Source organism: Hippocampus zosterae, chromosome 21, assembly GCF_025434085.1.
Source record: "Hippocampus zosterae strain Florida chromosome 21, ASM2543408v3, whole genome shotgun sequence".
NCBI classification, from domain to species: domain Eukaryota; kingdom Metazoa; phylum Chordata; class Actinopteri; order Syngnathiformes; family Syngnathidae; genus Hippocampus; species Hippocampus zosterae.
Window position 1 is genome coordinate 9,897,697 of NC_067471.1, and position 25,205 is coordinate 9,922,901.

General features: G+C 53.8%; 3 protein-coding genes and 1 long non-coding RNA gene across 10 annotated transcripts; 2 read left to right on the forward strand and 2 right to left on the reverse strand.

Moving 5' to 3' along the window:
• Positions 1 to 245: 245 nt before the first annotated feature.
• LOC127593592 (uncharacterized) lies at positions 246 to 18,375 on the forward strand. The gene is made up of 10 exons (XR_007960452.1): positions 246 to 1,037; positions 1,139 to 1,287; positions 7,785 to 7,847; positions 9,934 to 10,346; positions 11,554 to 11,695; positions 12,576 to 12,693; positions 12,760 to 12,839; positions 15,595 to 15,970; positions 16,051 to 18,251; positions 18,347 to 18,375. It is a non-coding gene; the product is annotated as an uncharacterized LOC127593592 (long non-coding RNA).
• On the reverse strand, positions 2,816 to 9,739 carry dyrk2 (dual-specificity tyrosine-(Y)-phosphorylation regulated kinase 2). 3 transcript variants are annotated; one of them, XM_052055071.1, is made up of 7 exons: positions 9,404 to 9,739; positions 7,474 to 7,586; positions 6,420 to 6,729; positions 6,180 to 6,343; positions 5,696 to 6,085; positions 5,479 to 5,569; positions 2,816 to 5,405 (listed from the first exon to the last, which is right to left on the reverse strand). In XM_052055071.1, the coding sequence occupies exons 1-7, from the start codon at positions 9,441 to 9,443 to the stop codon at positions 4,783 to 4,785; spliced, it is 1,731 nt and encodes a 576-aa protein (XP_051911031.1). In that variant the 5' UTR covers positions 9,444 to 9,739; the 3' UTR covers positions 2,816 to 4,782. The 3 variants fall into 3 exon arrangements, with proteins under 3 accessions (XP_051911031.1, XP_051911034.1, XP_051911032.1); XM_052055074.1 differs by lacking the exon at positions 9,404 to 9,739 and adding an exon at positions 8,774 to 9,298; XM_052055072.1 differs by lacking the exon at positions 9,404 to 9,739 and adding an exon at positions 8,359 to 8,763.
• On the reverse strand, positions 10,492 to 21,742 carry ptpro (protein tyrosine phosphatase receptor type O). 4 transcript variants are annotated; one of them, XM_052055043.1, is made up of 25 exons: positions 21,594 to 21,742; positions 19,515 to 19,776; positions 19,271 to 19,426; positions 19,052 to 19,204; positions 18,546 to 18,983; positions 18,241 to 18,402; positions 17,726 to 17,922; positions 17,536 to 17,656; positions 17,139 to 17,332; positions 16,892 to 17,003; positions 16,658 to 16,821; positions 16,224 to 16,344; positions 16,017 to 16,150; positions 15,810 to 15,948; positions 15,581 to 15,701; positions 15,432 to 15,500; positions 14,618 to 14,701; positions 13,458 to 13,493; positions 13,277 to 13,358; positions 13,098 to 13,188; positions 12,574 to 12,650; positions 12,299 to 12,433; positions 12,090 to 12,212; positions 11,810 to 11,964; positions 10,492 to 11,719 (listed from the first exon to the last, which is right to left on the reverse strand). In XM_052055043.1, the coding sequence occupies exons 1-25, from the start codon at positions 21,642 to 21,644 to the stop codon at positions 11,476 to 11,478; spliced, it is 3,621 nt and encodes a 1,206-aa protein (XP_051911003.1). In that variant the 5' UTR covers positions 21,645 to 21,742; the 3' UTR covers positions 10,492 to 11,475. The 4 variants fall into 4 exon arrangements, with proteins under 4 accessions (XP_051911003.1, XP_051911002.1, XP_051911004.1 ...); XM_052055042.1 differs by lacking the exon at positions 21,594 to 21,742 and having other exon boundaries at positions 19,515 to 19,858; XM_052055044.1 differs by lacking the exons at positions 15,432 to 15,500; positions 21,594 to 21,742 and having other exon boundaries at positions 19,515 to 19,858.
• Positions 20,997 to 24,964, forward strand: LOC127593577 (tetraspanin-8-like). 2 transcript variants are annotated; one of them, XM_052055124.1, is made up of 9 exons: positions 20,997 to 21,358; positions 22,325 to 22,538; positions 23,261 to 23,323; positions 23,409 to 23,528; positions 23,645 to 23,719; positions 23,806 to 23,898; positions 23,963 to 24,073; positions 24,447 to 24,530; positions 24,625 to 24,964. In XM_052055124.1, exons 2-9 carry the CDS (start codon positions 22,482 to 22,484, stop codon positions 24,694 to 24,696), a joined length of 675 nt encoding a protein of 224 aa, XP_051911084.1. In that variant the 5' UTR covers positions 20,997 to 21,358; positions 22,325 to 22,481; the 3' UTR covers positions 24,697 to 24,964. The 2 variants fall into 2 exon arrangements, with proteins under 2 accessions (XP_051911084.1, XP_051911085.1); XM_052055125.1 differs by lacking the exon at positions 20,997 to 21,358 and adding an exon at positions 21,690 to 21,830.
• Positions 24,965 to 25,205: the final 241 nt, after the last annotated feature.

Below are 25,205 nucleotides of genomic sequence, written 5' to 3' on the forward strand. Positions count from 1 at the left end.
GTGACCAGAAAATCAGCAAGACATCTCCATGCACATTGTTTTTTTTTTATTCTTCCATTCTTCACTGAGTAAGAGTCAGGTAAAAGGAAACGAGTTCTGGCACGTCGGCAAGGGGGACTCCACAAGCATGCCACAGGTGACAAAAAACCAACACCGACAGTGTCATCATCGCCACTGAAGCACTTGTTCACTTTTACAAAACCATCACATTGACAATGCCATTTGGATTTGTGTGTGTGTGTGCCGTCTGCTGTGTTGTATTAGGTCGTGTGTTTGTCTTGTGTGTTGCAAATGTCGCAGGGCTGTGTAAATTATGTTTTTTGTGTATTGTGCTGTGTCACCGGTGGTGTTGCGTCGCGCGGTGTTTGTGTGTTTGCAGTGTGCTTTGTGGGCTCGGCGTTTGTGTGCGCGTGGACGTGTGTGAGGTTTGTATTTTGTCTTGCTCGTGCTGTTTTGATCGTGTAGCGCCTGTATTGGGCCACTATGAAGTCGGCTGGTGTGTTGGTGACATCTGCTGGACGCGATCGAGCCACTTGTATTTGAGAGAGTTGCGGCGTGTACGCTGAGCTACTTTTGTGAGATAGTTTGCTCGTTCGCTTGTATACATTTGGCTTTTCGGTTTAATTTCGCGCGTATTCGTTTTTGGACTCGGTTTTACATTCCGGTGTAAATTATTTACGAGCTATTTGGCGCAATCGCGGATTTAGTTGTAAATCCGCGGGACTGCTGGGCACCCGCGTTCGAACGTTTACGGTTCGGCAACCGCGATTAAAACCACAGAAGAAGAAGGAGACCCGGAAGTGGCAGTCAATCAAACTCGGCGGCAAATTGGAAAGGAACAGAGGCGCCATCTTTAAACAGCTTCCCAACTCGTCCGTTTCAACTTCACACTGGCAAGGTGACCGCGTTCACATTGTTGTGGAACAACAAACGTTCCAAAGCTCGACGAGTGGGCGAGTTTGAGGAGCAACCAGTCGAGCTGCCAACCGACTTGAGAATTACAGACTGACTTGACTGTGTCCTGGGACTACTAGCGAGTAGGTTAACACCAATAATCACCTCCTCATATCGCTTCTGTTCTTGACCAAATAACCATTGTGACGCCATATTGTGCTCAATACTGTAACTGCGTTTACAGGTCAAAAGTCAGGTACTTTCTGGCGGCAGGGCGCTGCCGTGACAGACTTGGATGCCAGTTGGCAGTCCATCATGAACTGCGCTTGCCTGCTCCTGTCAAATCCCATCAAGAGGAACGTCACTTCCCCCAAGCCCACCTCATCTTAATCGGTAAGTGCAAAGACTTTGAAATACTGTTCTTGACATCCGGTACAACACTTTAAGGGGGCAAATTAGTATTTACATCTTATTTACATCAACTAAGACTCCTGAAATAGTCTTAGTTGACACATCAGGGGTGTTTGGCTCAAATGAAGAATGAGAATATAGCTTGCATGAAGGGCCGAGAAGACCATCATCATGTCAAACTCGGTGGGGGCTGGGGGGGGGGGGGGTATGACTGACTGAATAGAGTTCTCATTGTTTTCTCGATGACGTTTGTTCACTGATGGTGCTTTGTGAAATGTCTTTGAGTTGAATTGGAATCCCATTTAAAATGAAATAACCTGTTTTGAATGACGTTCATCAGCACAATCGTGTAATGTTCAAATAAAAGCAGACCTGCGTTTCAAAATAAGAGCAAGTCAATCCAAATGAAAAATTGTATGCGTTTAAAAAGAGTGCCTGAGAAAAATAGAGACCTTCTCTCCTGAAATGCTGTTTTAATCAACTTTTTACTTCAGATCAACAGTTTGATGGTCGCCTCCCTGAAATGAGGTCGACACATAGACAAAAAAACGGAACCAAACACTGAATATATTGATTTGAAAAATCTTTTATTGACTGTTGCTGTGTGTAAATGTGGTATTGATTTAAACATTTCTCACAAATCTGACACCGCGTATGCACACGCTGGTGCACTGCGACTAATTCGGAGACCCTCGCAGGCAGGCATAAAGTCAGTTTGAGAGCTGACACGCGTGGTGTGTCCAAAGCACTTATGAGCGCAGACAGAAAATTATGTAATTGTATTTTTGTTCTGTTATTGGTTGTTTATCGTGTCAATAAAACACATTAGTGTATTATTTGTTTTGTTAGTCACCATGGAAACACAAACAAAATAGCCACCGTGGCTCTCTGTTCTTTCTGCTATTCATAATTTAAAATAATATATAATCTCATTTGAGTGATTAAAACTTTGGACTCAAATATCATCAATTCTCTTTGTTGTCTGTGAGCTTAGTTTAATTCCATAATTAAGATATCCTTTATTTGTCCCGCAATGGGGAAATTACAATAAGGCTCATTTTAAATTGTGTACGTAATTAACTTAATGAAATGAATGAACCAACTATTTTATAAAATCAAAATGTATTTTTTATTTAGAATTTTTCAAAATAATAATAAAAAAGACATTTACATTCCATGTAAAATATGTGCACTGCTAATGTAATTCTATTTTTAATTACATTTTAATTAATAAACCAATAATCCAAAGTATTTGGTTTATTTGCCTTTTTTTTTTTACTTTACAATAACCCCGTTCAAAGAAATAAATAATGATCAACTCTTTTGACCGAACGGATTAATAATGCAACAAGTGACAGGTCTGTTAGCTGTTACCTTGACAACAGACACTGCTTTCCTGCCCGGCAACACAGCCGTCATTGGCCGCGAGTCGTCGTCGATGCTACAATTGGCTCCTAAAACCCAACAAAGTAACCCGTTTGTTTCCATTCATTGCACGCATGATCCAATGTGGTCAATAAGACTTTTATTCATATTCGTATTCCACCACAATAAAAAGTAACAAAGGCTCACTAGAAAAGGTGCGTGCGTGTGTGTGTATAGTGTTGTGTGCAGTGGATACAGTACCTTGTAAAAGTGAGTGCAGCATTCATTAATCATAAACAATATCATATATACATGTCAAAAACCCATAAACGTCACAAAAATACAGAACAGCTAACAGCAGCAGAGTCCGTCTAGACATCTGTCCGAAACGAGCTAGCCTCATCGGCGAGCAGATTGGCTGCAGCTTTCACAAAACTCCACTTGCGTTTGCCCTCGTCTACCTGTTCTGTCGTCTCTCTGAGCAACTGGTTCGCCGCTAGCCTGCCTCGAGCCGCGGAATGCACTTCGGTAGAATCAACCAAATGCCCGAGGTGTTTGTCACGTTGTCGCCATCTTAGCCGAGCTTAGCCTGAGGTACCGAAAACAATAAGACTAATGCCCACAGCTAGATCCGGTGATTGTGCTACGAGCGCTTTCTAGGCAGTGGTTCGTGAGGAGAAAACAAACGTCAGTGGCAGTGCCAAGGCCGAGCCTTTGCATGCTAGCGGGCGATTGGCTCGTGTCGGCTGATTCTACCCCCCCCCCCACCCGCTAGTTTAAGCACTGACTGACAAATCTAATTACTCACACTGTTAGCTGCAGTTCTTACATCACTGTTACAAAAACAAGCATCATTGCAGCAAAATCGGCTAGCATTCAGATGCTAGCGGTGGATTGGCTAGTGTTAGCTTAACCCTGCCGTCGTTGGCGACGTGTGATATCATCTGGCCGATGGCATGTCTCCCCCAAGAGCCGCAACTTCCCGTTCTAAAAGGTTCCAACAGTAATTGAACGCTTTCTGGCTTGATGTCGATCTTTGAAGGCACAAAAGTTTAGTCGTCTTGCTCAGTGGAACAAAAGAGAAAAAAAATCAATCACAAAGCAGATAGTGTGTTCTTGTCGGCTCGCCTGTATGGTACGTCGCTGAGATTATCATCATTGTCGTATCACTGCCACTTGCGTTTTGGTTTTCAAACAAACAGGCACACGCACACGTTCAAGTATTTGCTGCACGTCCTGGTTAGAACAAAAATGTTGACAATAAATATTCATAAATAACATCCCGCCTGCACGTCTTCGTGAGGCGTTCACTTGCTGTGCGATTTATCATGTGAACGCATGCGCGCACGCGCACACACACACACACACACACACGCCCCGAGGATAGAAAATGGCTTTAAATGGCTGACGCCATCACAGTGTAGCATGTTGTGTTGACACGGACCCTTCATTATCATCATCTTTTTAGGAGCGGCGGGAGGGCGGTTGGGGACTGTAAACAGCTGGCGTCAGTTGGCAGTATTAGAAAAATGAAGCCATTGTACACTTTGGATGTGTGTAGCATCTGTCCTGAATTAGCCTCTGACAGGAGTTAGCATGGTGGCGTCTCATTGATGCTAATCGCAGAGAAACAAGAAGGCTCTCTTCTGAGCGTCATGCTAACAGAGGTGCTAACTGAAAACAAGCACGCATTGAGTTATTGAATGCGATGTAAGACTTCTCTGCTAGATTAGTCTGCCGAGCGCTTGATGTGGCTCAGAGTTCCGAACGCCGATTAATGTGCCAGTAGCTCCATCGGCGGCGCGCACGGCTAGTTTTGTGAGCGTCATCCTCCAGATAAAAACCTTTTGGGGGTGGTTGCCTAATTGTTGTTGATGGAATAATGTGCTAAAAGATGAAAACAGCCTTGTTCCCCCCATCTGCGCCGTTTGTGTTGATTGTCTGCGTCACTCGACCGGAGGAGCCTAAAGGCACCACCGGGGACGGTGCGTTTTCCTCCCATCTGCACCGAACGCACCCCGGGCAGCCTCAAGTCGATCGACTGCGCTGTCGGTGACGTGGCATCCGCGAGCTCGTGAGCGCTTCCTCGTTGGACCGGGGGCGCGCTCGCTTTCAGCTTACCAGTTTGGGCAGGACCGTCCGCTGTTGGATGTTGCCGTTGGCGTCGGTGATGGGTGCCAGGTTAGTCCTGGTTTTGGCCGAGGTGGCCGAGAGCTTGGAGACGGAGGTGACGGCGCCGTCGGCGGGGGTGGCGCGTCTGGAGGAGGCCGTCTTGTCCGCGCCGATGCCGGCGGGCGGTTTGGGGAGTCGCCTCCTCAGCCAGGGGTGGCGCAGCGCCTGGCCGGGCGTCATCCTGATCGCGGGGTCCCACTCCAGACACTGTTTGAGGAAGTCCGAGAAGAGCGCGTCGTCGCAGCCCTTCAACGCCGCACTCCAGTCCTTGCTGCACGGCGGACCCCGCAGCTTCCCGCGCCGCGAGCGGCCGCCGCTGAGCGCCGCGGTGCCGTCGGGCAGGGTGCTGACGGTGCAGTAGCGCGGGTACCCTTTGGAGGACACAAAATTCTTGGCTCGCTTGGAGTTGTCCAGGAGCTTCTGGCTCGGCATGCCCAGAAGCTCCACGATGCAGGCCAGCTGGTCGCCTTCGTCCTCGCCCGGAAGCAGGGGACAACCCGTCAGGAGCTCGGCCAGGATGCAGCCCAGGGACCACATGTCGATGGGCATCCCGTACCTGGAACCTGGAAAGGCCGCAGCGCAGCGTGTCGGCCACGTATCTTTTGGGCTCGTCGGCCCGCGATTGCGACGCCTTACCCAGGATGACTTCCGGGGCCCGATAGAACCTGGACTGGATGTACGTGTAAACTCTCTGATGTTCGTAGCAGCTGGAGCCAAAATCGATCACCTGAGAAACACGGAAGCGCTTGTTCTGAGCGAACGCCCGTTGGCCTAAGGCTAACCTCGAAGGCGAAAAACACCATGGACCGGCTAGCGTAGTTTAGCATCAACGTTATGATTCCTCACCGCTCACCTTGATTCCGCTACGTCCCTGCTGCTTGAGCAGGATGTTCTCGGGCTTGAGGTCGCAGTGGATGATGCGGTTCTTGTGCAGCGAGTCGAGACACTGCAGGATGGAGTGCGCAAACTTGCGCACCAGGGGAAGACTGAAGCCCTGGAACTTGTTCTTCTTGATCAGCTCATACAGGTTCATGCTGAGCAGCTCAAAGGTCATGCAGATGTGGTTGCGGAAGGTGAAGTTCTCCAGCATGTGGATGACGTTCATGCTGGAGTCCTTGTCCTGCTTCCTCAGGTGCTCCAGGATGCGGATCTCCTCGGCCGCCTGCCGGTGGAAACGCTTCTCGTTGCGCACCATCTTCAGCGCCACGTGGCTCTGCGTTTTGTGGTCGAACGCCTTCACCACCTGCGCGCCGAGTCGTGCGTAGCGAGGCGCCGGAGCATACGGTGTCGAGTCAGAGCGTGCTGCCGGAGCGTTTTGCGCGCCGCTTCGTTCGTACCTGTCCAAAGCTGCCCTTGCCGATCACCTTGAGGACTTCGTAGCGATAGGCGATTTGGTCGTGCGGCACTTGGATGTAGGAACCCTGCTCGTCATCGTAGCCGCAGTTGTTGGCGCCCCCCACGACGCCCGCCCTCTTCTTGGCGTTGGGACCCACAAAATAGACTAGGCAGAAAAGACGGCGAGCTTGAGAGATGGCCGGCGGCGGATGTCGCCGGGTCGCGCGGCAGCGAGCGCTCACCCTCGGGGTAGCTGAAGACCTCGTGGTGTTCGAAGGACGACATCTTGGACATGAACTGCTTCATGGCCTGCTCGGGCGTGGAGGCGGCCGGCTTGGCTTTGCCCTCGGGCGCCTTGTGCGAGGTAGCGCCGGGGCGCCCGTGGTGGGCCGGATCCGGGCCGGCGGCGGAGGGGCGCTCCGGCCGGGAGGGGGCCAGCGACGCCAGAGCGCCGTTGAGCTGCGGGCCGCTCGGATGAGCTCGTTTCACCCCGCTGTCGTCGAACAGCTGCGTGATGTGCACGCCCTCCGACATGGCCGCCTTAGCGCCGCCCTGAGCGGAAACACTTTGAGTAAGACGGCGCCGACTTCAATCGCGTTCATTCGTTGCAGCCCTCCCAAAAAACACCCGATTTATTTTCACGTATTTTAAAAATAGAGAAAAGTGGTGGCTTGTGTGGTGTGAAAAAACAGTGCAACAAATTGGCTTCATAAACTAACTGAGCGAATGTTGAAGGCTTTCACATGTGAGCATTTTCCGAGGAGCAGCAAGTTGAAGCTAATGCTAATGCTAATAAAACCACCGTCATATGATCCAGGAGATGGATATCTATAAATAGATACCGGTACATACATAGTCAGCTGTTGTGAAAGAGCTGTCGAGAAATGAAGATGCGTGACATTGCACTTATATTCCTGATGCTCAGTGAAGTGAAATGAGCCCGTTTGCTAGATGCAATGGAACAAAAATGGCTTCCTTCTTTTTATTTCCCTTGAAATTTGGATGTTATTCCGACAGTTTTCCTCATTATAGGAGGACGCCTGCAATGGACGAATGGAAATGACAATGTCGTGCCCTTCATTTGGACACGTGTGGGTGAGGAAAAGCGCCTGCTTCACGTGTACACAAACGCACCGCCGCCTTGTTCATCTCCTCGTCACCATGGTGACCGCACACCTGGGTGCTCTTAGATAACGGCGTGCACTTCAGACACCTCTGTGCGCTTGCGTGCGGCCAAAGCTCACAGGTGCTTCTCTCAGATTAAGACCTTAAACCGGAGCTTGTTTGCCAACGTACCGTCGGTGGGTTGAGGTGGTTGTTGTTGTTGTTGTGCAGAGGCGGCAGCGTGACGGGCGATGTCGTCAGGGCGCCGCCGGGACCGGGAGGGAAGACCGGCTCTCCCGCTTTGCCTGCCAGGAAAAAAAATCATTAAAAAAAACAAAACAACCAAAAGTGTCAATGTCTGGCCAGCGAGAGTTGACGGAAGGGGTGTGCGAACTTTTGCGGTCGCGGGGCCGCAGTCGAAAACCTTAGTGACAATGTCAACTCTGTCAAATTCTTCAGGATTTCCCAACATTGATGAATGCATTTTTGTCAACATTTCACAGGTCACCACCAAGCAGAAATGTCCTAAGAAGTCGACGGATTGACACGTTTGCATATTTGAGGAGGTAAGCCGCCCCTCTTTCTTTGCAAAACCCCCCACTGATTTGCAGCGCGCCCCCCCCCCCCCCCACCCCCTCTCTCCGGTCACCCGGCTATTTGCCTTCATCTTTCACCTGATTCCACCCAATTACAGTATTTGCAATTTGGAAACCCATCCCGTCCGTCCCTGCGCCGATCGGTGCGGCGGCCTCCTTTGCAAGTCTTAAATGTTGACGTAAGCGTCGTCGTTGACGTAATAGAACGCCGGCACCAGGATGGCACCGGGTGTTGTGTGTGAAACTGTTCGCCCGGGCCACAACGCGCGCGTGCGGGAGACTTTGAGGGCGACAGATGGCGTGTGTCGTTTTTAATCGGAAGGCTCCGTGTAATTCCGCTAATGAGGCCAAGGAGCGCTTTTTAAGTCCCGCCGCTCACGAACTCCCATCGCTCATCGTCGAGTGTGTGTGCGTCTTAGTTGCCGGCTCGGTCCCTGTTTGAGAAATGGGCGTAAAAAAGGAAAAGCAGATGTTTGCTCACATCTTACATTGAGGAAAGCACAATGGCTCTGCTTTCATGGAGGATGACAGAAATGCAAGTCAATATTCACTGTTGAGAGGCTGAAATTGAAGTTCTTGCTCAAAACAGTTGTCGACTAAATGTTGCACCTATCGGTGAGGACGCGCTGTAAACGACGTAAGCCCCCCCCCCCCCCAAAAAAAACAAACGAGGGTTAATCAAATGGATCCGTCCGACGGCGCGACGCGCAAAAGCGAGCGCGACGCACTAGCGAACCCGACACCATCGCGAGCACCACCGGCATGCTGCCGGACGGGACGAGTAGGAAAATCAAGGCGCGCGTGCGTGCGTGCGTGCGTCGCTGACTATTGCCTGTTACACAGTAACTACACGACAGCCGAAAAGCATGAGCAAGCAGCGAGCAGTAGTCAAGTACCTCGGGCTTTATTTGCTCTGCACAACTCAACTCAAGTCACACCGAATCAACCGCCACCGCTCACTCGCTCTCCTTTGACCGCCTCGCCTGCTCGCTGCGCTCTTCGCACCGAGAGCCGCCGCGGTGGCTTCTTATCGTCGCTCGACATTTTCACAAGCCGACTGTTGCCATGACTCGCGCAGTAGTGATGACACAAGTCGGTACATGTCAGCGGACGGACGACAAGTCTCAACCGCTGCTCCGCTCCGCATCGGGAGCTCGCGATGTCACGCAAGAGTCGCGTTTGTGTCGAGCGGGGCGTCAAAGAGCTCATCGACTGTCAGCGCTCCAAAAGCGACTGCTTGCATCGCCGCTGGGGCTAACGTTAGCGGCTCAGGCTAGCAGCCCGCTTCTGGGGCGCAGGGGACTATTTTTAGCACTTAGCATGCTAAGCCAGCTCCCATCTCACAGGCGCTCTTTTTTCCTTGAAACAAACACACACGTCTATCTACAGATTTCTCTCGATATATAGATATCACATGTATATGTGCACCGAAGGGAAGCGCCCCCCCCCTCCATCCCCCCATCCCGGGCCGACCGCATCGGCCACGCTCGGATGCGCTCCTCTCGGCTACAGTAGGCTGTGCTCACCCGTCGGGAGGACCGAGGCTCCGGGCTTCTTGGTTAACATGGCGGCCGCTGCTCCCCTCTGGTCGCGCACGCGCGCATACACACTCGGGACATCGCCGCCTCCCCCTCCTCCTGCTCCGGCGCTAATTTCAAGAAAGTCCTTGTCGTCCTACGGTGGAGTCGGTCAACTTGTCCTCTTTCAACGCACGCGCACACGCATTGTGAAGGGGTGACGACGAAGCGTCACGATGATCGCATCAGTCAGTCACTGAAAGAACAAAAAGCAATCCCTCGACGAGAAGTGTGTGTGTGTGTGTGTGTGTGTGTGGATGTGTGGGTGGGTGTCTGTGTGCGCGCGAGTGTGTGCGTGTGTGTGTGAGAGAGAGAGAGGGCGAGAACGCACAAGTGAGTCAAGTTAAATTGGAAAGGGTGAGGGGGCGCTAGTGTGCATAATCCCAAGCGCCTCTTCGCTGATGCGCTTTACTAACACAAAAAAAAGGAATATTTCAAAGGGGTAAAAACTGAAGTCCAGTCTTGTCCGTGTCCTGAAGCCATTCGGAGGTCCGGCGACGCGACGCTGCCATCTGGCGGCCGCGAGCAGTGATGCAGCACTCTGGCGTTTTCGAACAATGGCGGCGGTGGCGTCTTGACGAGCAGTCCATGGCAGAAGGTGTCCGCGAGCTTGGCGGAAAGCGTCGCCCCCAGGCCGGATCCGGGCCCCCCGGCGGTTCCCCGAATCAGCCTGGCTCATGTCACGCTGCAGCAAACAGGTGAACTCTTTCTTTGACTTTTTTGTGAGCATATCAATTAACTTACCTGAGCTGACCTTTAACTCTCTACTTTTTGTCTACTTTTTGTCCCATTTGTTTTCTTTGTTTGTTTGAGAAACAAGAAGAAATGAAACTGGCCAATGTGTCAGCAGGGCAGATTATTTCATGCCGCCTTTGAAGACCGTTCTGGAAAGGTAAGTTTGCTCGCTGCTAATTGGCTAATCGCAGTCAGTGTTGGACTTTTTTTCCAATCCTCTTAGTCAACAATTTCATGGTCTGTGTACTTTCTGGACAGTCGTGTCCACACAAACGTTTGTTTGGATCAGCGAATTAAACGAGTCTGATTTCAAGTTTTCATCACGGCGAGCAAACAAAGTCGGAACAATATCTCATGTTTTTGATAGTTTAGTTGATTTCGTCATACTTTCACACATGAAGTGTGTCTCGTTTAAATTCTTGCTAATGGGAGTCGTTGATTTCACAAGACAAAATGTTTCTGAAAAAATGGAACAAACGAGTGGCAAAAACGTCGGAAGCCTGCGTGTGCCAGATCAAAAGAACCTCGTGCGGGCCGTAACTTTGCTCGCCCCCGGTTCATAAACGCCACCTTGTCTTTGACAGTCACGACAAGTAAAAACAGCAGTTGACAATATCTACACAACTCGTGACGGCATCACCTCCCGATAACTGTTCGCGTGCAGGGTCCCGTCCGTCTGTACGCATCCAAATTAGCGCGGGAGGAGGATGTCGATGATGCACAGAAAGTCAAAACTTCTGCTTGCACCTCAAAAATGGAAAGTTCAATTTTCTATCCTATGTTCTTCTTATTAGTGTGCTCATACATCCTGAAGGGTGTGGCGGGCTGCGCCTTCTTTAAAACAAAACAAAACAAAAAAAGTGAGTCAAGTTAAGTGAGTGGCAGCCCTCCTCTGCCAGTCAAACGCGGAGTAAAAAGATGGGGGGGCTGAGGGTCAGTTTGAGTGAGGAAATAAAACAGGCTGGTATTTGGAGTAAAAGAAGTGAGCTTTACTTGTGGAAAAAGAAAATGAAGAAGTCGGGTTGCTTTGGACACCCTTCAAAGGCGAAAAATAGTCTTCTTCAACGTGGATGCCTTTCCGTTCCTTTTGACAGGAAAGCGGCGACGAGTCGGACATCTTGTTTGTTTTTCCCACACTATTTGCTTGCTACTCCGAGTCGGCGAGGCTTCTCCTTTTGGCCGGGTTCCTAGCGAAGGGCCGTGTTTGCAATCAGAAGTTCTCAAACTGGGTCGGGATGCGGTGCAGTGTAATAATCACGTGGCGCGCGCAAGCGGCCACTTGCTCATTATGTCTTGCCGGCGTTCTCGTAGATGACGTCGGAGGCGAGTGACTGCTGCCGCTGCTTCTTTTGCCACATGAGCAGGACGCATTGGTGGATGAACACGTACTGCTCCTCCGTCTGGACCATGGACAGGCGGTGGGAGCGCATCTCCGACACCATCCCCAGGATGTCGGCGAACTCGTGCTCCCGGATGTGCTGCATCAGGCGGTCCAACGCCATGAAGGTGCCCGTTCTGCCCACGCCGGCACTACGCGGACAAATGTGCTTTGTCACCGCGGCAACGTGCATGCTGTTAAAAACGAAAAAAAATAAAATAAATAACCACACGGGACGCTACCTGCAGTGGACCACGATGGGGTCTTTGGTCCTCTTGGCCTGCTGCCGCACGATATGGACAAACTGCAGGATGCTCTCGATGGCGTTGACCGTGGGAACGCCGTGGTCTGGCCATGAAGTGTAGTTCAGATGCAAGATGTCCCGAGTTTCGTCCGCCTGCAGGCGCCCATTCAGGAATCGAGTCCGTCGTTATTTGAACCCCAATGGCTGATAGGCTTTCTACCCCAAATAGTGTTAAACCCCCCCCACCCCCCGCAAAATTTGATTGGTTGGCGACTTACGTATCCCAACCGGAACTTCCTGATGGTCCACTCGGGCGACTCGTTTTCCGAGAGCACCTCCACGCTGATCTCGCCGTACATGACGGGTTCGTCGCTGAAGGGCCAGTAGTGGTCGCACTTGACCTGAACGTCGCGCAACAAGCGGAGACAAAAGGCGCGTTTAGATGCCGAGCAAAGCGAGCGGCCCCCTCGCCGGAACCCCGACTTGCCCGTCTCCGCTCGTTGCACTGCGTCAGCATGACCACGATGGGCGACTTCTGCTGCAGCACCATCTTCCAAAAGTCGTTGCGCGTCTCCGGCAGTGGACCTTGCGTGGCAATGTACTCTTTGGCGTGCCTGTAGCCCTGCACAAAAATAACACCACACACTGAGCATTTCTGTTTCTTTCCAGCACAGGAATCACCGTTTACTTATCACTGCATGAATATTCAAAGATGTGCCTTGAGACGGGCAAGTTGGTGCTTCCTGTGCGCGCCCTACTCACAGGAATGTAGTTGGCGTTGATGTAGTCGGCGCCTTCGTCGTCGTGCATGGAGATCAGCCGGACGCGACTGAAGTCGTCTGGCCAAGGAAGAAACATGCGGCTCGGTCGCTTGCGCTTCAGGTAAATGCAACTCCTTGCCATGATGTTTTGCTTTCAAGCCGCTCATTTGCCTTTCGACCCCTTCAGCTGCGCGATGGGAGCCGCCGTTGCACATTTGAGGACCCCCCCGGTGCCTTGAGGACCCTCGCTGATATTGAAGCTACCCGGTGAGATTCTATTCCTCTTTTTTTAGGGAGTGGGACAAAAGTGCGTCACCTCGTCGGCAATTGGGCTTCCAAATGGAGGCTTTTGAATCGTTTCAATGGCTTGCGTTTGTTTATTTTGAACTTGAAATGATATCCAATGGGACTTTTTTGTTTCACTTCATTTCGATGCGATTTTTCAATGAATGGAAAACATCACGGAGGGTTGAGTGAAAGTAACGTCAACTTGGTCAAAGTCAAGCGAGTGGCAGGCCTACTGACAGGGCAGGATGTTGGTGTATCGGTTCTTGGGCCTGTTAACGGGCAGGTCGGCGGCGTCGTGGGAGAGGTCGAGGCCCACGCTCTTGAGCTCCTGCAAAGGCGTTTTGCGGACACGTGGCATGGATGCAACGTTTGACTGGGAGATAAATGTATGTCACGCCACGCAACGTTGCTCCCACCTCAAACTGCAGAGAGAACTTGTAGGCCGAGTCTTTGCTCATCTCCTTGAAGTAGGCGTCAAAGTCGTCCAGCTGGACAGGACTTGAAAAGACACGGGAGTCGGGGGGGGAATCCGAGATTAGAACGCCATTCTCGTCATCAGTAGGCACGCGCGTGAAAAGGCGGCCTTTGTGGCGTTACCTTGTCAGCTTGCGCTTCTTTAAGGCCGTCTTGCCCCTATGACACAAACACAAGATGACCAAAACAGGCCCGGGCTCGACCGATCTTCCAACTAGAGGCGCCATCCTTTTTGCTGGACTGGGCGCCGGCCAATGCCACTCATATCGTGACAGATTAGGGATTGGTCGCCAGCCGGTAGTACGGCGCGTACAGAACGATGACGGACTGGTTGGCAGGCACGGCCGTGTGTGGGCGAAGGTAGCGGGCAGTGTGCGCTCCATGCGGCCACGCCTTCCTTGCCGGATCACGCTAGCCTGCCGATTGGCTGTCGGGCCTTTTGCAAATACGGTTACGTTGACTTTGCAAAGTCCAGTTCCTGTCCAGCGCATCGGTCGAACCCAACAAAGAGCAAAGGTTGAGAGGGAGCCTTCCGGTTTCAACATGCAGGCGTCTGAAGGAAAAGATTTAGGGAAATCTTTTTGTGCGGTTCAGGCCCCGAGCTCATGCAAGCGGGACGTGCGCCACGCCTCGGCGCCGAGTCTCATTGGTTAACGAGGAGCATGCTGCATCCAAAGCTCACGTGACTCTCCCAAAAAGTTTCAGAAGTGCTTTCTGGATAAGTCTGGTGATGCGCTTCGGGTGCTTTTGTCGGCACCTGAAATTTGGGCTCGGGGCCAGCCTGCGGGTGTTCGAATAACAGCCGTTTTGGTGGTCATTGAGACGATAACGCTTCCGGTCAAAAGTTTCCAAATTGGTAGCCTTGTTGTCAAGATCACGTTTTCTCCTTCAATTGGATGCTTCCTTGTGATTGAATTCACCACGCATCCAAAAATGAGCAGCGACTATCGTTTTACAACGAACCATTTCAGATCAAGTAAGCTATTGTGTTGCACTTTGTTGATGAATTCTTAAGGACATTTTCTGCGTAATGGGGCAAAAATGACCGCAGGCTATTTTATTTAAATAATTGTGCAGGAGATATATATAAATATTAAGACAATAATCCATTGATTTTATTCAATATTTAGCTACTTGAATGTATTTTAGAAGTAATTTAAGTTTAAAAAAAATCCAAATTGTGTTTTTCGGTAATTCACCTCAATATGAATAATAAATTGACTGCCGGCTCACCAGACTTTTCCTGCCGGAAAACGGAGGCGTTGGCTCGCTCGTTTACTTACCATGGATTAATATAAAAAGCCAAAAGATAGTCAGTCCAAAGGCAGGATGGCAGAAGGGTAAGGAAGGCAAAGAGGCTTCTTCGCCTGGGGGGTGGGGGGTGGGAGGGGGTTTCAAATAGAGCACAAAAAAAACCCCAATAAAAACACAAACAGAGACACCAACACGCTTGCCGCCGCCGCCGCTACTGCATTAGTACACGTCAAAGAGGAACATTTAGTGCTCAACACACACTTGATGACTCATGCACGCCGGATGAAAAAACGGAGCCCGGCCCATTTACGACACCCCGTCTCCATCTCCACTCTGGCGTCACCAGATTGTAGCCGAAGACGGGCCCGCCCGCGCGGTCTACTTTGCCATCTTCGTTTGTTCCCACTGGCATCGATCGGTGAACACACAAAGGTGCAAAGAAATGGTGACGCACCGCAAGCGTTAAGTGATGACTGACTGACCGTCTTTGGGCTCTTTTATTAATCGCAAATCGTACGTTCATTGATTAATTTGACTCACCGTGACCGACGCAATTGGTGGCCACGAATTAAAACGGACCCGGAAAATGTTCATTTGTGGCCACGAATGAGCTATCATTCGTGGTCACAAAATTGTCCCGTGTGCCGCCGTCTATACAGTCGTCATGGAAGGAATGAAGAGAGCAGCTTCTTTTCTTCCATTTCTTTACATTTGAACGCCTCGCGCCGTTACCAGGCTGAAAAGAAAAGACGCAATGCCGCACGGCGCCCTTTTTTGCTCGGACAATCTTCTCTACGGCAAGAATTTGCTTCGTTTTGAAATGAAAACCGTGCGCGGTCGTACCAGTTGTACGGCAGCTTCCCGTCTCTTTCGAATGAAGCAAAGTTGACGAATGTCTCGGCGCCGCAGCCCCTGAAACACGAGAGGAGAGGACCGTGAAATTCCGCCCGCGGAGTTGGTGGTGAAACTCGGCGGCGGCGGTTTGTCGCTACCTGCTCATCTGCAGATGCCTCTTGCGGAGAAGCAGCAAGAAGAGAATCAGCAGGCTCAGCAGCAGGACGCTCAGGACGGCCAAGGCCCAGATGGCCGCCACGCCGGGGTTGGTCTCTTTGGCTGCCCGCGTGCACGCACACCCGCAGGCGTTAGGGACACTAACTAACGCATCCCGTCGTCGCCGTTTCGTTCAGGTTAGGCTCCTGTGTGTGCGGCAGCGCCCCCTACCGGCCGTGGTGATGGTGATGTGGGCGGGCTTGCCGGGCGCGCTGTAGCTGACGCCGACCACGCTGCAGTTGTAGCTGGACGACGGCATCAGGCCGGAAACGGTCAGCACGTGCGAGCTGGACACCTGAGGCTCTCGAGTCTGAAGCGGACCCAGAAGGAGCGTGAGGAAAAAGTGCCGCTCGTTCCAGACCTCTCCCGGGGGCTCACCCTCATCTCTTTGTTCCCTGGGCTTGGTTTGCAGAGCACCTGGTAGTGGTCCACGACGCCGTCCTCGCTCCACAGCAGAGTTACCGACGAGTGCGTGGCGTTGACGGCGTACACCGACCTGGGGGGCGCCGGTTCTGCGGTGAAAACACGCCGGACGTCAGAATCGGCTCAATCTCATCGACGATTAGCACGCGTGAATGCTCGGACCCAGTTTGATGACGCTGGGAAGGGACGTGTTGCGGCCGCGCTCGGCGTACGCCGTCACCGTCAGGTTGTAGATGTCGCCGGGCGGCAGGGGCAGGCCGGCGCTCATCACGTTGCGAGGAACCTGGCAAGCACGCGTTCACGGCTTTCAAGTTGACACGCTACGCCCGGCGCAGGACGTTGGCACTAAACGAGTCGACGACACCATCTATCGGAGAAGCGAGCTCTTCCGAGACGCAACGAGAAGAGGACAAAAGGGAAAACTCGACGACAAGAGGAGAGAACAAGCCGAGGGTGAACCTTGTATCGGACGTCGGGACAAAACCGGTTCAAGCTCGTCCGGGAGAAAGAAGTCGAAACTCAAGAGGATAAACATTGAGGAGGACAAAAGTAGAAGAGAAAAAACTAGTGGAGAAGAAAAGAAAGTGAGCCCTCACGTCCGTCGAGAAGCGTCTCCCGGGACCTTTCTTGCCGACCGCCGCCACCTGCCAGTGCGTAATCCTGGAGTGCGACAGGTCCACGAAGAGTTCCCCGTATGTCCAGCGAACATGGAGGACGCCGTGGGAGTAATCCGCCACCGAGATGTGAGGCGCCTCCGGAGCTGTGCGACGAAAGACAACAACGCTCGTGAGTGCGGGGGAGTGGGGGTGGTATGCCTCTGGTGTGGGTACCTGTGACAAAGCTGATGGTGGAGCCATCGCAGCAACTGAGTGGTGGGTCGCCCCACGTCACCATGGTAACGCGGAAGTTATAGTGCCAAGCCGGCAGCAGATCGGTCACCCTCTAAAAAGGAAGACAACGCCTTGAGATCATCAACCCCAGACCTGACCCCAGGTTAGTTGGTGGCACATTTGGAGGTGTTTGCTTTTTTTTGGGTGGGGGGGTCAATTCTTATTCTTTGAATGTATTGATTTTTACCACTGATGCTCTGACGGAGGCGGTGGCGGCAATCTCGTAGTACGTGGTCCACTCGGAGCTGAGGGTGACGGGGTTGAAGAAGAAGGTCTGGAGGACATACTTGCGGAAGGCCACGTGAGACGGACGCTGCCAGCTCAAGACCACCGCCGTGGGGCCCAGCGGGTACGCGGCCAGCTCTCGGACGCCCGTGGGCTCTGGCGCGACAACGGCCCATCGTCACAATCGTCATTGATCTCTGCCGCGATGGATTTGTTGCAAAAGTGGAACGGAGGCAAATGGACTCGTTGGTCCTTGACTTTTCTCCAGTTTGGGTGACCTCTCTACCCGAAGAACATCTCGGATAACCAAGAGGAGTCCAGTTGCCTCGACGTGGCAATGTGATGCGAGCGCAAATCACCAATATCCATGACGACGGGTTCCGAGGGAGGACTGATCAGGGGTCCGTTTGTGTGGTAGACCAGCACCCGGTACTGAGCCCCCGGAGTCAAGTTGCCGATGATATCGCTGGTTGAGTTTTCCTGTCCAAAAGCGCGGCGATGTGAGCCTTTCAAAGTCCGAGCAGGAAGTGAGTTGGCGGGAGGCGTTACCTCGCCGCAGTAGTCGCTTTCCATCCTTTGGTTGGGGCCGGGCTTCAGGCAGGTGGTGGACACCACCGACACCACGCTGCCGTCGTGGGTCTCCGGGGACTGCGCCCAGGATACGGCGGCCGTGCTGGAGTCCAGCAAGCGCACCGTGACTTTCCGTGGACGCTGGCGTAGCTCACGCAGGACCTCGCCGTCGGGACCTGGGAAACAAAACTCCAAGTCAGGCGAGGATGGCGGCCGAACTTTGTTAGGCGGAGCCCAAGTCATCCATACTCGTATGTCACGACCTTGTTTATCCGAGTTGCCTGTTCTTACGATACGAGGGTCGCCTGTACGACCGGAGACAAATTCCACGTGCGTTCTGACAATACTTGGCCGATAAAGATGATTCTGATTCTTTTGATTGACGTTTAGTTGTGAGCAAGCGGCAAGCAAGACCGGTCACGTAAAATGACATCGAGGGCCAGATCGGAGCTCGTCTGGGGTACTTGGGAAACCGGAGGTCCACGGCGACACACCGAGGTAGAAGGTGAGTCCGCCGTCTGCGCTGCTCTCTCTGGGCTCACAGTCTCCTGCCGTGCTGAGCGTGGTGACTCTGACGTGATACGTCCCCGCCTCTGTCAGCTCGGCGAAGAACTCATGAGTACTTTCATCCACGCTGGCCGTTTGAGTGGTGTTCCCTGGACACGGGTGGAAGGAAGTCACATTCATGCCAGGTACCAGCATGTTCCTAGTCCCAACACCCCCCCCCCTCCCCCCACCTCCGAAGACGAGGGGCACACCCGCATTTCAAGGACACGCACAGTTTCGCCGTCCAGCTTACCGTCCCTGAAAACGTCGACGCGGAAGCCGTCGTAGCTGGTGGGCGCCCTGGGGGGCAGCCAGCGCACCTCTAGCAGGACGGGGGGCATGCGAGTGGGCAGGACCAGAGCCTCTGCCGGGAGACCCATCGCCGACCCCGCGTCATTGGAGTCTTCGTACTCGGGCTCCTCGCCGTTGACAAACTCGTCTTCCCTGTCGACGGGAATCTCGGTGGCGGAGTCCGACCGCGGGGTGGGGGCATCCGCGGTCTCGCCGATGGTGCCCCGGTCGCGTGCCGGTTCCTCGGTGGAGGCCATCGGTGACTCCTCAGAGGGCTTCGCCTCCTCCTCGTCCATGAGCGGGACGTGACGGGAACGGCGGCCGGCCCGTTGACTCGCCCGCGTCGGGCTTTGGCTCAGATCCACGATCTTCCACGAGATGTTGAGGGGGGGATACGGCACTGCGGAGGAGAAGGAACAACGCCCCTCCATGAAAAGTTCCAACATCGCTATGAGCTATTGGCCATACCCGTCCTGTGGCGCACGGGCGCGTGGGTGATGTCACTCTGCATCCTCATGGCCGTCTGGTAGGCAGTGGCCTCGGAGATGAGCTGGAAGGTGATGTTGCGGTAGCACACCCCCGGGAGCCAGTGCTTGAACACGGTCTTCCCCTTGTAAAAGTCTGAAAAACAGCGCATCAGTTGCGACCACCTGCGACTGCGCAGAGCCAGTCATGCGACGGCGTGACCTTTGTAGAGCAGAGAGCGCCTCTCGCTTCCTTCGCTGTAGCTGATGTTGACTCTGCTGAAAATGTTCCCCGGCGGACTGACGAGCTCGAAGACCACGCCCGTCTCTGGAGATTCCTTGTAGTCTGAAATCCGTACGCCACTCACAGGAAGCGGCCCTGCGGGCGACAGGAGAACTCGAATCGAAAGCCTTGGGGGTGGGGGTGGGGGAACGGGGGACTCTGTCGATGTTGCCGGTCTGCTCACTGGTGAGGAGGGACACGGTCTTGATGGGTCTGGACCACAACTGTCCTCGTTGAAGCAGGAGACCCACGCTGTAGACGAGACCATGGAAGGACGTGTTGAACAGCAGGGGCTCGCCGGTCCCCCCAAACGGGATCACGGCGGGGCGAGGCTCCCCGGTGATCTGCGCCGCGTACGCGGAGATGTTCTCCCGAAGGTCGGAAGGCTCCAGGTTCGCCGTGATCTGGCCTGCGTCATTCAGACTCGCCTGGAAAGCCCGAGACACCTGAAACGCAGACGGCGGCAAGTCACGTCTACATCCGTGGAACTTGCATTCATTCCGCAATCTGAAAGATGACCGCATCCTCTCTTATGTCAGTATGTCTGTCACTCTTGATGCAGGTGCTTCTCGGTCACGTTATCAAAAACAAATGTCCTTAAAGTTTTTTCAGGAAGGGGAAAAGGCCCAGCCAGGAGACAAAAGAGGAGCGCAGCCTACGACTTTCAACAAAGAGGAGGCCATTCCACACGCACCGAGCCTACTCTGCATAAAAAGCGCTGATGGTGAGTCCTATTTTTCACGCTCTTTTTATTTGCGGCGCATCTTATTTTGAAGGCGCGTTTAAACGTTACCATAGCGACCGGAGAATGTTGCAGCCAGATAGGACGTTCCTCGTGTCACCCTTTGTGTTTTATTATGTTGCGAACATAACACACCATGTCTATCCGGCCTCCCTGAAAATATTGTCTGACATGAAACCCGTCCGTGGGGTAAAAAATGTTGGGGGACCGCCGCTTTAGACGATACATCCTTCTTTTTAAACTGCAATCCCCCCGCCCCCACAATTTCGGGCGCACGACCCACCCGCGATGCCGCTCCCCAGTTGAGAAGGAGCGCATCTATGCACGTGACGTGCGTTTGAAAGCTGTCCGGTCTCTGAAAAGATTGTAAAAAGGTCGGGCGACATTTCGCAGGCAGGACGGTTGCTGTGCTAAGCTGTCTCCATGGCAACGGAGATGAAAGGAGATGCTCATTAAGTGTGTCAGATTCCAGCGTCGCCATGGACACCGAGACTGCCCCCATCCCCCGCCGGCCCCCGGGGCCGCTTGAATGCTAATGTGGCGAATGCTAAACCGAACCGAGGCTGCGCTCGACTCGCACTTGACCCCATTTGATCCCCTCGGTCCAAAGCGCCCCGTTAGTTGCGAGGCATTTATGGGAGGATCTGTCCAAAGTATCAGGCATCCATTTGGGAGGGGGGAGGCTCGTTTAAGAAAGACCAGGCCTTTATTTTCACAAACGCAAATTCATTGGGTGTTGATTCAGTCAACTGGAGAATGTAGGGCGAGCGAGGTGACTTTGTTTCTCGGCTTTGTTTGCTCGGGTGGTGTCTCGTCTTTGACGGGACAACATTGCCGTGTCAAAATGGTTGGCCTGCAAACCGCCCCTCCGAGAAAGCCGTCACCGGTTTCAAGCTTCCTGCCGCATCTGCGACCTATCGTCGAGGGAACGGTCCACCGACGTGCCGAGCGGCAAGAGGAGGGAGCCGTGGGGGGGGGGGGGGGGACGTCTCTCAAACAACACTGAGCCCATTGTGACCAATCAAAGTCGGGAGACGGGACCGAAAAGCCGCACTTCCTGGCGCAAGCGGCCCACGAGGAATTCTTTCGGGGCGCCCGAGTCTCTTGCATTGACAAATCACATGTCCGGAACAACTCCCTGTTCGCAGCACATATGGAGACAAATGGAGCCGTCTCCAGTTGATGTCAGGGCACGGTTCGACGACGACCTGCCATGGGGCTTTTCTGGACACCAACTCGGAACTGGAAAACCACATGTGACGTCAAGGCCTCCTCCCCCGAAAATGGTTAGCCCGCTGCTAAGGCTAGCCCCAGCTAAGCAACTAGCGCCTACGCTAAGTGACAACATTTAAAAAAAAAACGTGTACGTGCACGCGCGCGCCCAGGCCGCTGATCGTGGCCGGCGCGCGGAGTGCGCTCCGCTTGGGCGCGTGCGCGCCGGGCTCCGACCGACTGACCCGCTCCTCGCACGCGCGCCCACACGGGTATACAAAGACGCCCGAGGTTCGGAGCCCGTCCTACCTGCAACGAACCGAGCAGCTGGGCCGCGAGCGCGAGCCAAGATGCCAGCATCGTCTCGCGCGCGTGCGTGCGTGACGAGACAATGGCGCCTCCGAATGTGCGCGTTTGTGGGCGTGTCTCTGGCTGCGCTCAGTCTCGCCGCATCTTCGTCTTCATCTCCGTCAAGTTGACTCAGACGCGCGGGCGGGCGGGCCGGCAGCCGAGTTCGGACCGGACCGGACCGGAAGCGGAGCTCCGGTACGTTGTGAGCGACGAGCAGAACCCCAAGTGCGAGACGATGCTGCGACTGTCGCCAAGCCCCGCCCAGGAGCGACGCCGACTCCCCCCCCCCCATCCTCCCTCCCCGCCTCCATCTTCATCTTTCGTCATCTTTGTGTCAGCGCCGACGCGTCTCCGTCGTACGAGCCGCTCGAATAGATTCTTTAGACCTGATGAAAATTTGGTGCTTTTATTGCTACACGAATGTAAAATGGGCCGTTTGACTATTTGCGTCAGTTTCCAATTGATAAAATGATCTTTCACGTTTTTATCAACCGGATTGCGGCTAAATGACATGGTTTAAATGTATTTAAACCATGACACGGATTGTTTTTTATGACTACAGTCAATCAGTTATCCAAGTTTCTTTTGAGTCCAACTTGTAATTGTCCAGTTTGCAACCGGGGGAAAAACTGTCGGTTCATTCAATGCGTTCCGCCTTAATTGTAGATTTTATTTTTGTGTGTGCGCAGGTGGCGCCATCTCCCGGCCGAGGCGGGTCATCGCCGACGAGCTGCGTCGCCGACGCGTGACGCGTGACGCGGGGCGTGGCCCGCGGCAACAGGTCGAGCGGGATGAACAATTGAGGGAAGAAGTTGCACCTGGACGAGCGACGACGAGGCCCACGCCATGGCTGTCAACAAATGCATCAAGTATCTCCTCTTCATTTTCAACCTTCTCTTCTGGGTAAGAGCGAGCGCCTTCCCGGCCCACCCGCGTCGCCTTCCTCGCTCCAAATTGTCACTTGACCTTTGTGAACTCGTGTACTTTTTGAGGTGGTTTTCTAGTCCTGCTGGTGTTACCCTTTGGCTCTTGTTGAGAATGACTCTTGACGAGTCGAACTATACATGGTCTTTTTTTTTTTTTACTAAAAACATCTTACTATTCATAGTCATTTTTGGGGGCGGGGGGAGAAAACCCAATTGGCCTGTTTGCGAGCCTTTTATGTTTTGCTTTTAAAATCCAAACGGTTTCCTAGTCTACTTTCCGGAGCAGTGTGCTTCATGTCGATTCTCAATCTCGACAATTGACCCGTCTACTTTTTGTCTGGCGGTGGTCGCCGCTGCATTTGGGGCGTTGAGAGGCGCAGTGCGACGTCCCGTGACGGGCTTTTGTGTTCCAAACGGGTTTGTCGGCTACCTCGCCCTGACGCTCCCGCGTACACGCGCGCCTGGTTTCGGGGCGTGGGCCCCTTCCGCAGCCCCCTCCTCCCATTCGGCCGGTCGGGCCTCGTCTTCTCCGAGCGAGCGAGCGGGCGGTCGGTCTCCGCGGAAACCACCGGAAGATGAATACGCGAGGGGCCCGCGCCGTCAAAGGGTGGCCGGGGGCCGGGCGCCCCGTCCGCCGCCGCTTTGCCGTCGCCGAGCCCGGTGGAGAGGACGCGATTTGACGCGTGTGCTTGCGTGCAGCTGAGCGGCTGCATCATCCTGGGCGTGTCCATCTACCTGAAAGTCAACAAGGACGGCAACAGGGTAAGAAGCGGCTCGCCGCATCCCTCGGCCCGCCTTTCCGCTGGGGGCCCCGAGAGTTGACCGCCGTTTTCCATTCGGGCCGCAGATCACCAGCCAGTCCCTGCCGGGCGTCGACCTCCTCATCGCCGTGGGCGTCATCGTCATGCTCTTGGGGTTCCTCGGATGCTGCGGCGCCATCAAGGAGAACCGATGCATGCTCATCCTGGTGGGGAGCCCGCACGCCTACACGCCATCGTGCGCGGGAAAAAAGAAAAAAAAGCGCACCCGGATACGCAGGTTTCGCCACCTTGACCGTGTCGGCGTCGTGTTCCCATCGCGCAGTTCTTTGCCAGCCTGCTCCTGGTCTTCATCCTCCTGCTGGCTGCCGGGATCGTGGGCGCCGTAGCGGAGAATAAGGTACGCTGGCCCGTTGAGTCTTTGCGTGGCGTCAGCGCGGCGAGAGGAGGCCACGGCGTCTTTTGTTTGTTTGAATGCGCGTGTAGGTGAAGGAGTGGGTGAAGGAGCGCCTGCAGAAGTTCATGCCGCTCTCCGCTCATCCCGAGATCAGAGAGGACCTGGAGAGACTCCAAAGAGAGGTGAGATCCCGCTCCCTCGTCCGCGCCGGGCCACGTGCTAACGCTTTTGTCGGCCGGCGAGCAGCTGGGGTGTTGCGGCCTGGTCAACGGGGCGTCCGACTGGGACGTCATCCCGGACTCGTGCCGATGCTCTGCCTCCGACCCGCAATGCGGCCCCGACAAAGTCTACGCCGCGGTAAGCGCACGCCACGCTTCAGAGGGCCGCCGACTTTGCCGCTGTGTCTTGGTCTGCACGTGACGGTGTGGGCGTGGGGAATTTGCGTGGGTATTTTTTTTTGTTTTTTTCTCGGGCTCAAAGCATGCTCCCTTTTAAGGAGGGAGAATGGTTGCAGCCTGTTGGGGTTTTTCCCCCCTCCCCCTCTTCCCGGTTGTTTTTCTTTCACATATCAACTCTGGGAGCGCCGCCGGGCTTCGCGCTCCGTCTCCCTCTGCCGGCCACGGCGGCGTTGACTTTTCCCGCCGTCCAATTCCTCGGCCACCCAATGCGATTGCGAGATGCGTGATGGCGAAGGCTAAAAGGCGCTCGACCGCCGCTTGTTCCCTGGCAGCCGTGCTCCGCTCGGATCGTCCGCCTGTTGGAGAAAAACATGGAGGTGGTCATCGGCATCGCCTTCGCCATCGCCGTCCTGCTGGTGAGAACGCGGGCTCGCAAAAATGACATTGGCCCGAGCCAGCGTCTCTTTGTGGACGTGACGCCCGACGCGAGGGGCTTTTGTGTGTCCGCAGATCGCCGGCATGGTCTTCTCCATGATCCTGTACTGTCAGATCACCAAGCGAGACGGCGCCACCGCCGCCTGAACTCCGAAACGACATCAACCGACGTCCCGGCGCGCTTTGATACCGAAGGGACTCTTTGGGCCCACCGCACGTCGGCAAAGATTATTTTTTTTAATTCTTTTTACCGAGCGGCACCGCTCCTGACAAATTTGACGTCCAAATCTCATTGGAAGAATGGAAAGCTTTTTTTTTTTCCCCTCTTCTCTTCCAAATTGACGTTGCTGGAACAAGTTCATCTCCCCTCTGTACTTGTTTGTATTCCAGAATATAACAGGAATCCCAATTGTGATCATCTGCTTTTCTTTAACCATTCAATTGCTTTGGCAGTGTTTGATTTGAGCGCTTGAGTGGTTTGCGCGGGTCGCTGCCGGTTCCACGCGCCCGGATCGCATTCCCCGCGCTCCGGCGCACCCCAAATTCAGCCGCCGAGAGTCTTCCTGACCACTCGGCTCACGGCGAGAGGTCAGGAGGTCCGCCGGCTCTTTCTTGTCCGAGCGCAAGGCGGGCCCCTCGCGCTCGGATGATATGGT

What these genes read in the sequence shown, in the direction of transcription:
- dyrk2 (XM_052055071.1), bottom strand. Translation starts at nt 9,443, where the DNA reads ATGTTAACCAAGAAGCCCGGAGCCTCGGTCCTCCCGACGG. An exon ending in GCAAGGGCAGCTTTGGACAG is followed by an intron (nt 6,086 to 6,179) that starts GTACGAACGAAG and finishes CTCGGCGCGCAG; the next exon opens with GTGGTGAAGGCGTTCGACCA. An exon ending in AGGGACGTAGCGGAATCAAG is followed by an intron (nt 5,570 to 5,695) that starts GTGAGCGGTGAG and finishes CGTGTTTCTCAG; the next exon opens with GTGATCGATTTTGGCTCCAG.
- LOC127593577 (XM_052055124.1), top strand. Translation starts at nt 22,482, where the DNA reads ATGGCTGTCAACAAATGCATCAAGTATCTCCTCTTCATTTTCAACCTT. An exon ending in TGGAGAGACTCCAAAGAGAG is followed by an intron (nt 23,899 to 23,962) that starts GTGAGATCCCGC and finishes GCCGGCGAGCAG; the next exon opens with CTGGGGTGTTGCGGCCTGGT. An exon ending in TCGCCATCGCCGTCCTGCTG is followed by an intron (nt 24,531 to 24,624) that starts GTGAGAACGCGG and finishes GTGTGTCCGCAG; the next exon opens with ATCGCCGGCATGGTCTTCTC.
- ptpro (XM_052055042.1), bottom strand. Translation starts at nt 19,854, where the DNA reads ATGCGGTCATCTTTCAGATTGCGGAATGAATGCAAGTTCCACGGATGT. An exon ending in GACCGTGTCCCTCCTCACCA is followed by an intron (nt 19,427 to 19,514) that starts GTGAGCAGACCG and finishes TGTCGCCCGCAG; the next exon opens with GGCCGCTTCCTGTGAGTGGC. An exon ending in CCCATCGTGGTCCACTGCAG is followed by an intron (nt 11,720 to 11,809) that starts GTAGCGTCCCGT and finishes TTGTCCGCGTAG; the next exon opens with TGCCGGCGTGGGCAGAACGG.